At 48.5% G+C, this 15,011-nt stretch overlaps 1 protein-coding gene across 8 annotated transcripts in view; it reads left to right on the top strand.

The window, feature by feature from the left end:
- Nucleotides 1–15,011, top strand: part of MTMR3 (myotubularin related protein 3) — a 74,643-nt gene that overhangs the window by 55,198 nt on the left and 4,434 nt on the right. For 5 of the 8 annotated variants that reach the window (XM_082293317.1, XM_082293318.1, XM_082293316.1 and 2 more), the window contains 10 exons: nt 635–840; nt 1,025–1,156; nt 3,028–3,139; nt 3,888–4,083; nt 5,593–5,778; nt 7,190–7,360; nt 9,578–9,723; nt 10,379–11,771; nt 13,395–13,505; nt 13,750–13,838. In XM_082293317.1, coding sequence (XP_082149443.1) covers nt 635–840; nt 1,025–1,156; nt 3,028–3,139; nt 3,888–4,083; nt 5,593–5,778; nt 7,190–7,360; nt 9,578–9,723; nt 10,379–11,771; nt 13,395–13,505; nt 13,750–13,838 — 2,742 coding nt within the window. Of the gene's footprint in view, nt 1–634; nt 841–1,024; nt 1,157–3,027; nt 3,140–3,887; nt 4,084–5,592; nt 5,779–7,189; nt 7,361–9,577; nt 9,724–10,378; nt 11,772–13,394; nt 13,506–13,749; nt 13,839–14,234; nt 15,008–15,011 lie in introns of those variants that run through there. The other 3 variants (XM_082293320.1, XM_082293319.1, XM_082293321.1) reach the window with 2 other exon arrangements.

Below are 15,011 nucleotides of genomic sequence, written 5' to 3'. Positions count from 1 at the left end.
TCACCGGGGAGTCACAGAGCTGGTGGCAGCAGGGGGATGTGCCAGCACAAAGGCAGTGAGTGGAATTACTGTGATAATACATTTCAGTCCTCTTTTTATAACAGATTATAGGGAAGACTCCTCAAATCTTTTTGAGTGTGTTTGCAATGGTTCAATAAGTTTTAATCATTCCAGATCTGTTCTTTATGTGTAGTACAAGAAGCCAGGTCAGATTTAAGGAAATAACTACTGACTCTCTAGACATGTAAAATAAAATTCTTTTTGAATGTCACCTCCTGGGAGATGAGAGCCATGTCCAGGTTAGGGTGTTTTCAGTTTTCCCTCATCCATATTGAATTCCTCTCTCATGCCTCACCTGCTGTTCCAAAACACTCCCCAGCTTTCACTGGCTAACAGGCCACAATATTGAGCAAGAAGATGCTTTACTTTCTCTTCCTGACCTTGCTTTGACTTTCACCTGTCAGTGACTGCAGTCACAGCCATCATTCTGAAGGGAAGCTGAAACCCAGCTTGGGGATAACTGCTGAACGATGGTTCCTGGTGGGAGTGAAGCTTCTGGAGCACACCACTGTAATTTTTGTGCCTTCTGTGCTCTTTATCCTGACTGTAAACTCTGTATTCCCTCTGTTTGCAGGCACCAGAGCAATGGGGCAGTGATCTCCCGCTGCGGCCAGCCCGAGGTGAGCTGGTGGGGCTGGAGGAACGCCGACGATGAGCACCTGGTCCAGTCCGTAGCCAAAGCCTGTGCCTCAGACTCCAGGTCCAACAGTAACAAGTTAATGAATGGGAATTGTTCCAGAGATTTCTCCAACGGAGGGGACCTCTCTGATGTGGAATTTGGTAAGGCTGTCACCGTTGCTTTTCTGTAGAGGGCAGAGCTTTATGTACAAGTGAAATCTCCGGTGCTGTAACAGATTGAATCTGTTGTATTTGGTCCCAGTTCTCGTTGTGGGACTGAGTGAATCATGCTGTAACCAATGTCAGAAGGATCCTCTGAGCTCTTCACCCATTTCCTCCTCCCCAGACTCCTCCATCTCCAATGCCTCAGGAGCAGAGAGTTTGGCAATCCAGCCGCAGAAGCTTTTGATCCTGGATGCGCGATCTTACGCAGCAGCCGTGGCCAACAGAGCCAAGGGGGGTGGCTGTGAGTGCCCAGGTGAGCAACATTCCTCCTCGGTTTTCCAGTAAATCAGTCAAAGGAATTTGCTCAGATATAATTGCCCTGACACCCTTCAGTACTGCCTGTACACTGCTCATCAGTCTGAACGTTCTGGATCATGGCAGCCCCCACCCAGCCCTTCAAAGGGCAGGTTTAGCTGTTAATTAGTCTGTTCTCAGGCCATTAACCCAGCTGGCAACAGTGCTCAGCAAATGCTGAACCCTGTGGAATCTGCTGAAGAGCTTTCCCTTGCTGAGTCAGATGTATAAACTAGAGAGAGACAAAGGTGTCCGGTGTGCTCATGTCTAAAACCCCTGAACTTGTAAAACCCACTGACTGCAGAGGAGAAAAATACTCTAGAATGGTTGTGCAAAATACAACTTCTCAGCAATTTTCCTAAAGCTGAAGCATTTTTCAGTATTTATATCATAGCAGCTGCAATCCTGCCTCACCTTGCATGTGTAATACAGTTGCAACACCACTTTCTGTGTTCTTTGGCACTTGTGAATTGGTGGTTTTATAAACAAGGTATTATTTATGGTCACTGTTGGGTATGAATGCAGCCTGTTAAAATTCCATGGGTGGAGAAACTGGAAAAAAATCCCAGACAGAAAAACTGGAGATAAGATAACGAAAGCTCTTTTGACCATTTATTTTTGTTTTGATCTTTGCTGCAGTAGCTGCATTTTGATTTGTAACCACCAGTAAAAAAAAAAAGGAAGTTTCCATTTGCCTCAAAACTGCTAATTCATTCTTCATCAGAGAGTAAAATTTCAAAACACAAAAGCAGAGTATACAGGAAGTTTGATTTTCTTCCTGTATATTGGTTCTTTAATTCTGTGGAGAAGGTTTTCAAGCAGCTTGTCACCTTCAATGAAACCTGTATTGGTTTTTGCTGCTAAGTTTTCTGCAGGTGTTGCCAGGTTTGCTTCATTCTCTGTATAAAACCAGCTCATTTATGCTGTGCTTTATTTTAGATATAATACAGTAAAAATACAAACAACTCTGAAGTTGTCTGATACTGTCTGAGGCTGCTCCTGGAGTTACAGTCTCTCGTTGTGTTTGGCCCAGCATTTGTTGGGCTGATAAAGAGTTGGGAAATGGAATGATACAAAACATCAGAGACTCCTGAATTTTCTTATGCAAGCACTCAGTATCCCAGATTGTGAATCCGGATTATTTTTCTCCAGTAGAAATGGTCGTTTTAGTTATTGTATGCTCATTCTTGTGCAGACTGAAGCATCACAGCAGAAGGGAAGACTAAATCCAGGGAAAGCTACTGAATGGGTATTTTCTGGCCCTCTTTAGGTCTTTCCAGGCCTCCAGTGTTGCTTGAGCACATCCAAAGTAATTCCATGTATCTTCTGCTTTCCTGAGATCCCAGGATTTCTCATATGTGTGATCTTTCCTCATACAATTCCTCTCAGAAGAAAGCAGTGGATGGAGCAACCTTTTGGCCTTTTTGAATGCTTAGGAAAAGGAATCTGTAATCTATATAACTTACATCCTTAAATTACCACTTAACTATTACTTGTGTTTCACGTCTTTTGTCCTTTTACATCTCAGTCTTTTTACAAACATGCTGGCACCTGGAGCACAGCAATATCCCTATTCCCATAGGTTTGCACTCTGGTTTTTGTAACCTGAAGTGAAACATTTGAAATAAATACAACAGGACTTTGCTAAATGCTTCCTGTTTTGCTGGGCTGTGGAGTCATGTCTGGAATACCCAGTGAGCTCTGAGAACTTAGGGAATCTTCGTAAACAAATTATTTCATCTGCCCACAGCAACAGGGGTTTGTTTTTATGAAAAATCTCCTTTTAGCAAGGCAGTTGTTACTTTCTTCCCTCTTGCTCTTTCCCTGCAGAATATTACCCAAACTGTGAAGTAGTGTTCATGGGGATGGCAAACATCCATTCCATCCGCAAGAGCTTCCAGTCGCTGCGTCTGCTCTGCACACAAATGCCAGACCCAGGAAAGTAAGTGGAAGTTTGGGGGTTTGGGCCTTTGGTTCCATGTTTCTGCAGCCACATTCTTCTGCTGATGATCTGGAAATTGAAATTCAGTGGATTTTCCCTTGGTAATAATGCTAAGCTATGTTTTTCCATTTTTGTGGAAGTCATTGGTTTATTCTGATTGAAGTGAACCTAGAAGATTAGTTCTGAAATTAGAGTGTAACCTTGAATATTGATACCAGAATGTTGTTTCTTCTGGTGGGCTTCTGAGCACTTAGACTGATCTGCTATTCCCAGCTCTTTAATCCTCACCGTTGGCTCTCATTTGGAAAATTCTGGTGGTGTTCCATGTACTTCACTCCTTTATAGTGTCGTTTTAGGATATTTCATAATATTTCATAACCATCCAGTGGTGTGGGGTAACTACCCTGTAACAGCCCATCACCTGAGGAGCTTCTGAGCTTGGGTCCTTGCTGTAGTTACCCCAGTCCTGTTTTCCCTCCCACTTCCCTGCATTTGCTGCTAAAGCCTTCCATGGTTTCAAAGTACATCCAAACCTTCAGCTCATCCCAGAGAATGGCAGTTCCTTGGGTTGGCTACATGGCTTTGCTGCTTCCACCTCTTGGAAAGCGCTAACAGGACACAACTGAAAAATACTCCAGGGTGACACTCACAGCTTATTAAAACAGGAGCTTTGCCATGATAAACTCAGACATCCAAACCTGAAAGCATTTTAAAAGAGCAAAAACTGTCTTGCCTGGTTTCCCTCTAGTTGGCTGTCAGCTCTGGAGAGCACCAAGTGGCTGCAGCACCTGTCAGTGCTCCTGAAATCCGCTCTGCTCGTGGTGCACGCCGTGGACCGGGACCAGCGGCCGGTGCTGGTTCACTGCTCCGACGGCTGGGACCGCACCCCCCAGATCGTGGCCCTGGCCAAGCTCCTGCTGGACCCCTACTACAGGACCACAGAGGTGGGTAAAGCAGCTGGGAGTGGTTGGGGTCTGTGGAGTGAGCCTGTCTGTGAATGATTTCAGGTTTCTCCGCTGGCAAAGGCACTGAAGCTGGCAGGAGTTTATCACCCAGAGTCTGCAGTTACACACAGCTGTAGGTGCCTCTGTAACTCAGGAGTAGCTCACATTCCCTCTGCTGCAGCTGCACAGTCACGGTCTGTGCTTCCCCGTATTAAGTTTAGGAATATGGAGTACAAAGTGCTGCAATTGCAGCTTCTGCTGCACCCCTGCAGCTTCTCAGCCTTCCTCTTTGCTGGATTTCCCGACTGCATGGTTTGCCAGTTTCACATTTTCATTGCTCTCTGTCACTTACATTTCTCCTCATTTTCCCCCCTTCCATCACTTCTCAGCACCGTGGGATGTGTGCTGGCTGGGCTCCATCTGCCAGCCCACGGGCAAGATGCCTTTGTTGTCCAGAACAGAACTCTGTGTCTGAACACTGCTGTGAGCTGCTGCTTAAAGCCTCACACACACAAGGACCAGAGGCTGGAACTGCCTTTTGTATGGAAGTGTGAAAACTTCCTGGATCCTTTTCCACGTGGATTCTAGAAGCTGGCATCCATCAGGCAAAATGTGCTGCTCTGGCCTGGGCACAGGATCTGCTCCTGGTCCTCCAAAGGGTGCTGTCCTTCCTGCTTGGAGAGCAGAGTTGTGCTGTGCACACCCTGGGGCTTCCCTGTCACCCAGAGCAAACCATAAACTGTAGCTGTCTGTACCAGGATCAGAAACATTGAGGAAAATGAATTTTCAGCACTGTCAGATTTAAAGCTTTTCAGCTGCCAGCCATTATTTTGGCTTTAATCACAGTCATTATTTTGGCTCTAATCACAGCCTTTGACTCAATAAACATTCTCTACAATTTTTCTTTCCACTAAGAACCAAAACCTTCCTGCCCTGTGATGGATTTCAGGTCCTGCGAGACATGGTGTGACATTCAGCTGCTCACCCAGGCACTGTTTGGGAGTGTTCTTTGCCCTTTTCATGAAAAATCACTCAAGTGAACCTTTAATCAACTTTGTGACTGGTGTACACACAGACAAGCACCTGCTCTCCCTGAGCTTGGATGTCCTGTTGTGGATGGATGATTTTCTTTCCTCTCAGATGGATCTGACCATCATTTTCAAGGAAAGTTTTCATATGACTTGTCCAGCTATTGGACACCATGATCCAGAAGCTTTGGCAAGATGAAGTTCCTACTTGTCACTGCCTGGGTGAGATAGGGCTCATATCAGGATGCTCCCTGCCAGTCACTGATTCCCTTTCCTGTTCATGTCGTTTGGGATTCCATATCTGTCCTAATTTCATTGCAGAGCACAGAGGCATTAGGGAAAGCAGTAAAGAGAAGTAATGAGCCCAGTGCTGAGGGGAAATAGGAGAGAGGACACAGCCATTCCCACAAGTCTCAGACCATCTCAGAAAACTGGACCAAAGAAAAACAGGAATTCTTCATCTGTCCTCTCCTTCCTGCAGGGTTTCCAGGTACTAGTGGAGACGGAGTGGCTGGATTTTGGCCACAAGTTTGCAGATCGCTGCGGCCACGGGGAGAATTCAGATGACCTCAATGAGCGCTGCCCAGTGTTTCTGCAGTGGCTGGACTGTGTCCATCAGCTCCAGAGGCAGTTCCCCTGCTCCTTCGAGTTTAACGAAGCATTCCTTGTGAGTTGAGAGATTGCTGCTTTATAGACTGCTGTTAAACACTGCTGGAAAGCCCAGGGTGGGGATTTTCCCATCTTTCTGTGACATTCTGTGTCCAAGGCCAGGTTGGATGGGGGTTGGAACAACCTGGGATAGTGGAAGGTGTCCCTGCCCATGGCAGGGGTGGGATGAGATGGGCTTTAAAGTCCCTTCCCACCCAAACCATTCCATTATTTTATATATATGTATATATATATATATGTGAGTATATTCTATATATGCTCTCACCTGATGAAGGGAACAGGAAAGCTGCCAGGACGCAGTGGACAGAAGCACTTGTGTAACCCACGGGGTCTGTTCACTCTTAAAAGCAGGACCCTCAAGGACTTGTTTTAGACTTTAAAAGACATAGATGATGTTAATTGAATAGTCTCACCTAAGAGGTGTAAAACATCCACACAGCCTGAAAAAAATCCTTCCTACAGCCAATGCAAACTCCCTCCTGCTTTGATCTTGTTTTGACTTGGATACTCCTCCTCTAAAAACAACCTGCTCCATTCATTTTTTTTCAGTTTCTTTGCTGAAAATGTGTAGGGTATAGGAGCTATGCTTACCTTCTTTGGAAGCAGACAGCATTCCTATTAGGAATTCACCCAAGATGGTCCAAGTCAGTTCTCAGATCTCTGGGGAAGTGGCAGTCATGGACTGCAGGACCAGTAATCTGAAGAGTAGAAGTTTTTATGAAGTGTCTGATCCACTAAGAGATTTAAGGCACATTCCTGTGATTGTGGCTGGCTGGAATTACCACTTGCCAGCTCAGCCATGTAACTGAGTCCATGTACAGTCCCCGAGTAGCTCAGTTGTGAAATGAGATACAACAGGTAGTAACTGGCTTCACAGCACACTGCTAATCTCCATGGGCTGGGAGAGAACATACCCGTGATGTGCTGGCCTTTGTAGAGTGAACCCCTAATTTATCACAGTAGTGAAGTACTTGTCTTCATTTAAACATCTGAATAATCCCAAGGAAGTCATTGATATGCTTAAAGTTAAGCTGGCATTTGTTAGGCTGGGCCCACAGCATGGAGTGATTAACGAGCAGCATTTCTGTGCTGCATGAATGTTTTGTAGCAGAGGAATGATGATTCTGCTTTGCCTGGCCTGCAGGGCAATGAGTTTGTATCAACATGACTTGATTAGGAACAAATATTTTGTCTTTCTGTGTTACATTTTTCCTGAATTTCTTCCATTATGATTTTAGAAGATTCCGCTCCCCTTGCATTCCTTTGCAATTGGTTTGTAAGGAAATATGCGAAAAATGCTGTGGATTGGTGTGGCAGCCCTGGCGAGGGGTTTGGCCCTGGGCAGGGAGGGTGAGGCTGATCCCTTGTGCCAGCTGACACTGTGTGTGTGTGTGTGTGGCTCTGTGCAGGTGAAGTTGGTGCAGCACACCTACTCCTGCCTCTTTGGAACATTCCTGTGCAACAATGCGAAAGAGAGAGGAGAGAAACACACTCAGGAACGGACCTGCTCCGTCTGGTCTTTGCTGCGGGCAGCAAACAAAGCCTTCAAAAACCTGCTCTACTCCTCCCAATCGGAATCTGTATGTATCCCAACCCCTTCCTGTGGGAGAGTCCTGGGGTCTCCCCTAAACAGCATCCCCCAAAAGGGGCGTCCCTTGAGAAACACCCCAGCAGTGGGACATGGTGACCTGGGGTTCAACCACAGCTGAGGTGGTGGCTGCCCCATCCCTGGAGGTGTCCAAGGCCAGGTTGGACATTGGGGCTTGGAGCAACCTGGGATAGTGGAAGGTGTCTCTGCCCATGGCAGGGGTGGCACTGGATGGGCTTTGGGGTCCCTTCCAGCCCAAACCCTTGTATGGTTCTCTGAACTGTCACCATGGACAGAAAGGTGATTCCAGACCAGCTCAGCTCTCCCTGACATTCACCTTAAAACACCCAGCTCAGGCTGATGTTTGAAGTGTTGGGTTAATTTTGCTGATATTTGAGGAATGTCAAATGCTGCCTCAAAAATTTCTCTGTGCTGGAAATGTGCTTTCTGGGACTAAATATTTTATTTTTTTGTAACAGAAAACATTTCAGTGTTTGATAAATAGACCTCTCTGGAGAACTAGCTGTGTCAGAGGAGTGACACAAAATTGCCTGCAAACCTAGACACTGTGTTTAAATTCATCTTAAATCTAAACAGAGAAAGTGGCTCATATTATTTAGTGTATCTTTATTTCTCTTGATACCTTCAGGTTTTTAGTTTGGCTCCTCCATGGTAGGAGCTCCCTGAAGGTTCTGGGAGTGGGCTCAGTTGTGTGTTTGATACAAGGTCATGTGAGGGATTCAGGGGTGCAGAGCACAGGCAAGAGAGCAAACACCAAATGACATCATGGTTAGGATTGCATGGCCTTGTATAAATATTTAAACCCTTTTTATTTATGGAAGTATCAGATGTCATAAACTGAACTGTAAGGACTGTGCAGTGGCTGTGCATATGACAGATGTGGCTTGCAGTTGTTTCTTAGAGCAAATTTAAACCCTGGCTAAGTAGGAAGGAGTTTTGTGCCCGCAGTGGTTGTAAAAAAATGGATTTTCTACTCCCTGAGCCCTTCTTGGCTGTTTGTGCCCTGGTTCTGGGCTGTCACTGCAACGAGCCTTTGGAGCCTTCCCACCTGACACTTGTGAGGAGAGTGTGTGAGGCAGAGCAGACACAGCCTAGGGGGATCTTAAAGCTGTGGATGGATCTAAATTTCCCTGAAAATGCCGGGAAAGCATAGAGAGGGCTCTCACAGTGGCTGTGTGGACAGGTCTGTCCTTGGGCTGCCCTTCTGTGCTCTATCCCACTTGGCCCCTGTTCTCAGGAAATACTCACAAGGACACTCCTTCTGCACGTGGGAGTTTGGGTAATTTCCTGTTTTGGGTTCATCTGCTTGTGGTTTTATTTCAGGCTTTAAAAGATGCCTCTGGTGCAGCCACATCTCTTACACAGCAGGAGTTAAGAGCAGCAGCCACCCCTCAGCCCTTGCCCTGCTCAGTGCCAGGGGAGCAGGGTGTTCAGACAATCACCAAATATCCGCATTTAGGAAGGGGCCCACAGGGATCATCCAGTCCAATCCCTGGCCCTGCACAGACACCCCAAAATCCTACTCTGTGCCTGACAGTGGTACCCAAACGCCCCTGAAGCTCTGGTAGCCTCTGGGCTGTGACCATTCCCTGGGGAGCCTGGGCAGTGCCTGTCTGGTGGAGCAGACTGTTCCTCTGCCATTGCCTGCTTTTCCATGGGAAAGTTGCTTGGAAAAGAGTGGAATTGCTAGAGCGAGCCCAGGTGTTTTTAAAGTAAAACAGAAATGACATTCCACAATGAAGGAATCCCTTTTAAGAGCAAGCTGTCTCTTCAAAGAACTTCTGCATGTACTCAGTATGTACCCGTGAGTGCCTCTGCTGGAGCCAGGGTGGGCTCTGGTGGATTGAGGTCCATGGATGAGTGCAGCTCCCTCTGGCACGGGGTAACACAACACCCAAGGGAGCCTCAGCACTCACAATGAGCCACTGGATTCCATGAGTTATGAAGGTGTAGATTCACAGAGAGCTCACTGCAGGAGTTCATTCAGGAGGAGCTGAAGGCCAGCATTGTTCTGCCTCTGACAGAAAAGGTCACACTAGCCCCGAGTGTGGCTGATGAAATGCTGTCACCGGCCCTTGGTGTGGGCTGGACTTGTCCCAGATGAGACCTGCCCAGTGAACTGCCACCCTCAAAGCTGAACTTCTGCTGGGAGCCAGCAGCTGACCCTTCCTGTGTGCTCCCCTGCCAGGTGCTGTATCCCGTGTGCCATGTGCGGAACTTGATGCTCTGGAGCGCTGTTTACCTGCCCTGCTCCTCCCCCTCCACGCCCGCCGACGACACCTGTGCCCCGTACCCTGTGCCAGGCTCTAGCCCCGAAGAGCAGCCTCTGGGCAGGTGAGCCTAGAGCCCAGAAATCCCGTCCTGTGAAGTAAGATCAACAGAGAATATCGGGGGATATGGAAGGAGAATGCTTGGGTGGGAGGGCAGGATTTCTCCCGGGTGTATTGGTGGGACTGTGGGACTGAGCTGCCCAAGCACAGCCTGTCCGTGGGGTGGGTTTGGAAGCTGTCACATTTCAGGGCTGACAGCGTGGCAGAGAGAAGCTGGGCAAATAAAGTTAAGGTCTGGGTGTCCCATAGCCACAGAGAATTCCTTCTATCCTTGTGGGATATTAGCTTTCATTGGTTATCTTGAATTTGAGTTCTTTTTCAGTGTTGCATAACCATTTCTTTGCTTTTTGTACAATGAGCACATGTTATAATTAGGAGGTGTGACCAGGCTGTAAGCATTGGGGCTTGCTGGTAAAGGGATTAATCTGGGAATGTTTGAAGTCTGGTTGAACATATTTTCCTGATGGCAAACAAAGGAAGTACTGAAGCAGCTCTGCACTGCAGATGGTCGGAATGTGCTCCTGGATAATACTTCCCACAAGTCCTTTAGCTGGCAGATTGTTACTGTCCTAATCAAGGGGCAGGTTTTAAATCACAGTAGCTCAGTGTTTATGAAAACATCCTCTGACTTGGGAGTGGGATTGTTTGTCCCTCTGCAGGTTACCAAAGACAAGATCCTTCGACAATCTGACGACAGCCTGTGACAGCAGCGTGCCTACAACCAACCGCCGGAGCAGCGACCCCAGCCTCAACGAGAAGTGGCAGGAGCACCGCCGCTCCCTGGAGCTCAGCAGCCTGGGCCCCCCCGGGGATGACCCCTTTGAGGGGGACGGGCTGGGCAGGCAGGGCAGGGCCCCCATGGGGGCAGAGCTCTCCGTGGCAGCCGGGGTGGCAGAGGGACAGATGGAGAACATTCTGCAGGAGGCCACTAAAGATGATGTTGGGCTGGAGGAGCACTTGAGGGGTGGCCTGGAGGCAGCAGGGAAAGGGGATGAGGTTGGCCTGGATAAGGAGAAGAGAGCTGACAATCTGTGTGGGGAAATGGCCAAGGCGGATACAGGTATCGTAACGAACAATCCCACACCCACCCCACACCCGGCCTCACGCGGTGCTTCGGAGCTCAAAGGACAACAGGACGAGCACAGCGACCCCAGCAGCGCTCTCCAGAAGGCACCTCTGGGAAGAGGAGTGCAGGCTGTTCCTGCCGAGGGCTCCGGAAACAGAGATGCTCCAAACAACGCGGAGGAAGAAGGCGTTGGGAAAGGTGAAGAAGTGGAGAGCCCGTACGGCACCGCCCAGGCCGGCCTGGCCTTCCCTCTGACAGCCCTGCCGGAGGCGAGGACATCCAACATCGAGAGCTCCACGGAAACCTTAACGGAGACTGAAGCAAAGCCCGAGCTCACGCCCAGGGCTCCGTGCCACAGACCTCACCCCTTCGACAACAGCGCTGACGAGCTGTCCCGAACTCTGGAGAACAGGCCGGAGGGGGAGTGCATGATAGAGCTCCAAAAACTGGGATCAAGAATGCATAGGACTTCTAGTAGCAACGCCACACACCTCCCGATGCCTTCCCCTTGTGCCTTGCCTCTAGCAGACCGCAAAGATGAGGTGGTGTGTAACGGGGAGCTGGAGCCGGAGAACAAACTGGCAGAGAAACCCGCGGGATTCACGGCCCCGAAATTCCCCGCCACCAACGGACACTGCGTCAACGGCGAGGATGGGCGGATCAAGGCCTCACTGAGCCGGCAGATGTCCATGGCCAGCTGCAGCTCTGCCCAGCTCCACCTGAGGAACTTGCACCAGAAATGGATGTTCAGCCAGCTCGGGAAGCAGCCGGCCGGCAGCCCGGACCAGCCGGCCCGCAGCCACCTGGACGACGACGGGATGCCCGTCTACAGCGACGTCATCCAGCAGCGCCTGCGCCAGATCGAGACGGGCCATCAGCAGGAGGTGGAGACCCTCAAGAAGCAGGTGCAGGAGCTGAAGAGCCGCCTGGAGAGCCAGCTCCTCAACAGCTCCCTGCGGCTCAACGGCGACTACGGCGACGAAGTGGTGAGTGAGCGTCACCGGGCCGAGCTGAGCTCACCGTGCCCTCAGCTCCTGCCTCACGGCTCAGGGCGTGACTTTTGGGCTCTTACAGACCTCTCCAGGTCATCCTGAGGAGGGCAAACACTGCCTGAGTACCTGATACTGGCAGATATTGATGATTGATACTGTCACTGGACTTCAGTTTAAGCAGAAAGGTTTATTTTGGGATGGGTGTTGCACAGCAGCTCACACTTGCCTGGCCGTACCTAAACACCTTCCCTGGCCTCAGTAAAACCAACCAAACCCCTGGTTTACCAAATCTCAGTAAAACTAACCAAACTCTTGGTTTACTGCTGTCTTCGTGTAGGGCAAAGATATTTTCCTGTGCCATTTTTGGGACAGCAGCATAGGATGGTCCCTTAGTTCTCTGCAGGTTCCAGCTGCAGTGGCAGCTCTGGGAGCTCAAACCTATCAGGGTCACCCCATCCTTTTCAGGTGCTCCAGGCTCACTGACTGGAATAAATTTCTGGAATTCTAAATTAACTGGAACAAATTACCTGAGCTTTTGTGGCAGCTGTATTTCAACAAGGCTTTTTCTCTCAACAAATTAAGAATTCTAAGGGAGCTTTTAAACCATTTGTGATTTTATTTGGAAGTGTTTAAAGTTGTAAAAGTAGAGACTTTTGTAGAGAATTGTGCTTTCCTGTGGGTTTGAGCACTTGCCTGTAATTCCTGAGGCTGTTGCAACACCCATCAGAAATTCCTTTTCTCCTACATGGTTTATATGCCTGCAAAATTGGGAAGAAAAATATTTATAGGAGGTTCCCAACTTCTGTTTGTTGAATTCACTGTTTAGAAGTGGCAGAGGTGCTGGATAGTCCCAGGTACGTTTGTTGTGAAAAATCCTTGGAGCCTTCTTGGCTCTTCCCATTGGAGATGCAGCACAAGGTACTCATTGGGCTCAGTGTCACTGCTAAAAGCTTGAATTCCTTGGAGAAATTGGGTGCTTTGGCTTAATGGATTCTGCTTCCATTTTTTTAAGGGCCTTCGGAAGCTGCAGTGTAGGGCTGGCAGTGCCTCCAGAAAATTCCCTGCTTTTAAGGACCTGATCTCTACCTTGTGCCTCTTGGGAGTTGCAAGTTTTTGTCTGGAACTCCAGGACTGCCATTCCTCAGGCACAAAAATACATGAACTCAAGATTTCTTGCTCTTTTGATATATTTTAAGGGCTGGCTGAGTTTTAATTGAGTTAAAATCCACCTCTACCTAGATAGACTATATTAAGGAAGCATTATTCCCCAAAACCTATATATAGAATATACATGGCTCTAATTCTGAGTTTCCCATATGCAATTTGGCTTGTGTTTTCCCAAATCTTTGCCAACAAAAGGATATCTGTATTACTAATTATAGTTTTGAAAGTGAAACACCGTTGGAAAGGAATAAGGACCCTGGAATTGGAGCCACAGGGAGCAGGTTTTGGTTAATCACCCAGAGCTTTGCAGCAGAAACTGGATTCTAAATCCACTCTGCCTCGCATCATCTCATCAGCAGAGGGTCCAGCCCTGCCCTGTTGGGGTTTCTGGGTTTTATTTGTGTGGAACAGGGATCTGGGGGGTTCCGTTCAGCTGTGTTTGTTTGCCAACAGACGTCTATTCCTGACTCGGAAAGCAATCTGGATCAGAACTGCTTGTCTCGCTGCAGCACAGAGATTTTCTCTGAAGCCAGCTGGGAACAGGTGGATAAACAGGATACAGAGGTACAGACTAAATCCCTGTAAATTGCTCACTCTGGGATAATCCTAATTCAAATTATCCTCCAGCCTTTGGTCGTGTGCCACTTCTTGGGAAGTCTCTTCCTTGTGTTCCACTGGTCTGACACTTGACATACCAGTACCTGTGCCTATGAGCCCTCTGCTGCACAACCTCTGGGAGCTGGGGAGGGGGCTCAGGTGAGGAGTGTTGCCACTGCCCTGTCCCTGATGCCGGTGGCCGTCCCCACAGGTGACGCGGTGGCTCCCGGATCACCTGGCCGCGCACTGCTACGGCTGCGACAGCGCCTTCTGGCTCGCCAGTCGGAAACACCACTGCAGGTAACTGGGAGGGGGGAGCTGGGACACTGCTCCCGTTCCCTGCACACCCCAGGGCTTTCCTGGGACACAGCTCCTGTCTCAGGGATGGCTGTTGGAGCTGCCGAGGGAACAGAGCAGTTCCTGCTGCTCCGTTCAGTTCATGCAGGGAGATAGTTAAAAGCCACATTTGGTGTTGGCTCCACTCCAGCCCAAACAGATTCCACCTTTCTTTCCTCAAACTGGATTTAGAGGCAGGTTAGATTTATATAAAACAGAGCTTTGTCCTGCTAGCATTCAGAAATTCAGTATATGAGTTACATGAAATACAGGAATAGCATCTTCTTCCCACTGCTGGTTGTGAACCTGCTCCTTTCCTTCTCTAACCATTCTCCCCTTTTCATTAACTTGCTCCTACAGAATCTGAACAGAACACCTGTGTTAGATCAAGGTTTTCTGGATTATTCTTTGCCAGACCTATTGCCACAGAGGCTGCAGCAGCTCAGGCAACAGCAGGGGCTTGATGAAGAGCAGGAGGCAGAGACCACTTGGCTCAATATGCTCGAGTTAAAGCCACAGAATCTCCAGTTTCCAGTTCCGTTTCAAATAAATTCCTATTCCTGGTTTCTGAACATGCAAAAACTATTACAGGAACCGTCATTTAAATAAATCTCAGTTACCACATTTTGATGCTCTGCTGCTTTTTGAAGTTGCAAAGAGTTATGAACATCGTTTTGGGTTTGTGTCTGGTTTATATTTTGCTCCATTTAGTCTTGTAAAGTTAACCAAACCCAGGGAAGAAGCAAGAGAATCTGAATTTATTTTTTTTACCATGCCCACTGTCTTTGTGCAAATTTGTATCCCCAGGGCTGGGCTTGGAACAGCTCCCAGAGCCTGGATACACACAGATCACCCCCAGCCCCACGAGGAGTTAAAATGGACTCAGGTTTTCAGGTCTGGCTCAAATCTCCCTGTTGGATCTTTACTCCTTCAGCTTCCACATGTGCAGTGACCCAGCTGTTGGTGAGACCAACACCATGAGTATCTCCATAGTAAACATTCACACCCCTCCCCTGGGAGTGGGAATGAGTTGAACCCCACAGTGTAAGGCCTTGAGCAGGGTAAAACCTTCCAGCTTCCTTGGTTGCCGGTGTTTGCTCCCTCTGCGTGTTCCCTGAGCTCTCTCTCCCTCCCTGC

This window comes from Coloeus monedula (genome assembly GCF_965178545.1).
Source record: "Coloeus monedula genome assembly, chromosome: 18".
In the NCBI taxonomy this organism is placed as follows: domain Eukaryota; kingdom Metazoa; phylum Chordata; class Aves; order Passeriformes; family Corvidae; genus Coloeus; species Coloeus monedula.
The sequence above is the reverse complement of the archived record's forward strand: the minus strand, read 5'-3'. Positions and strand labels throughout refer to the sequence as shown.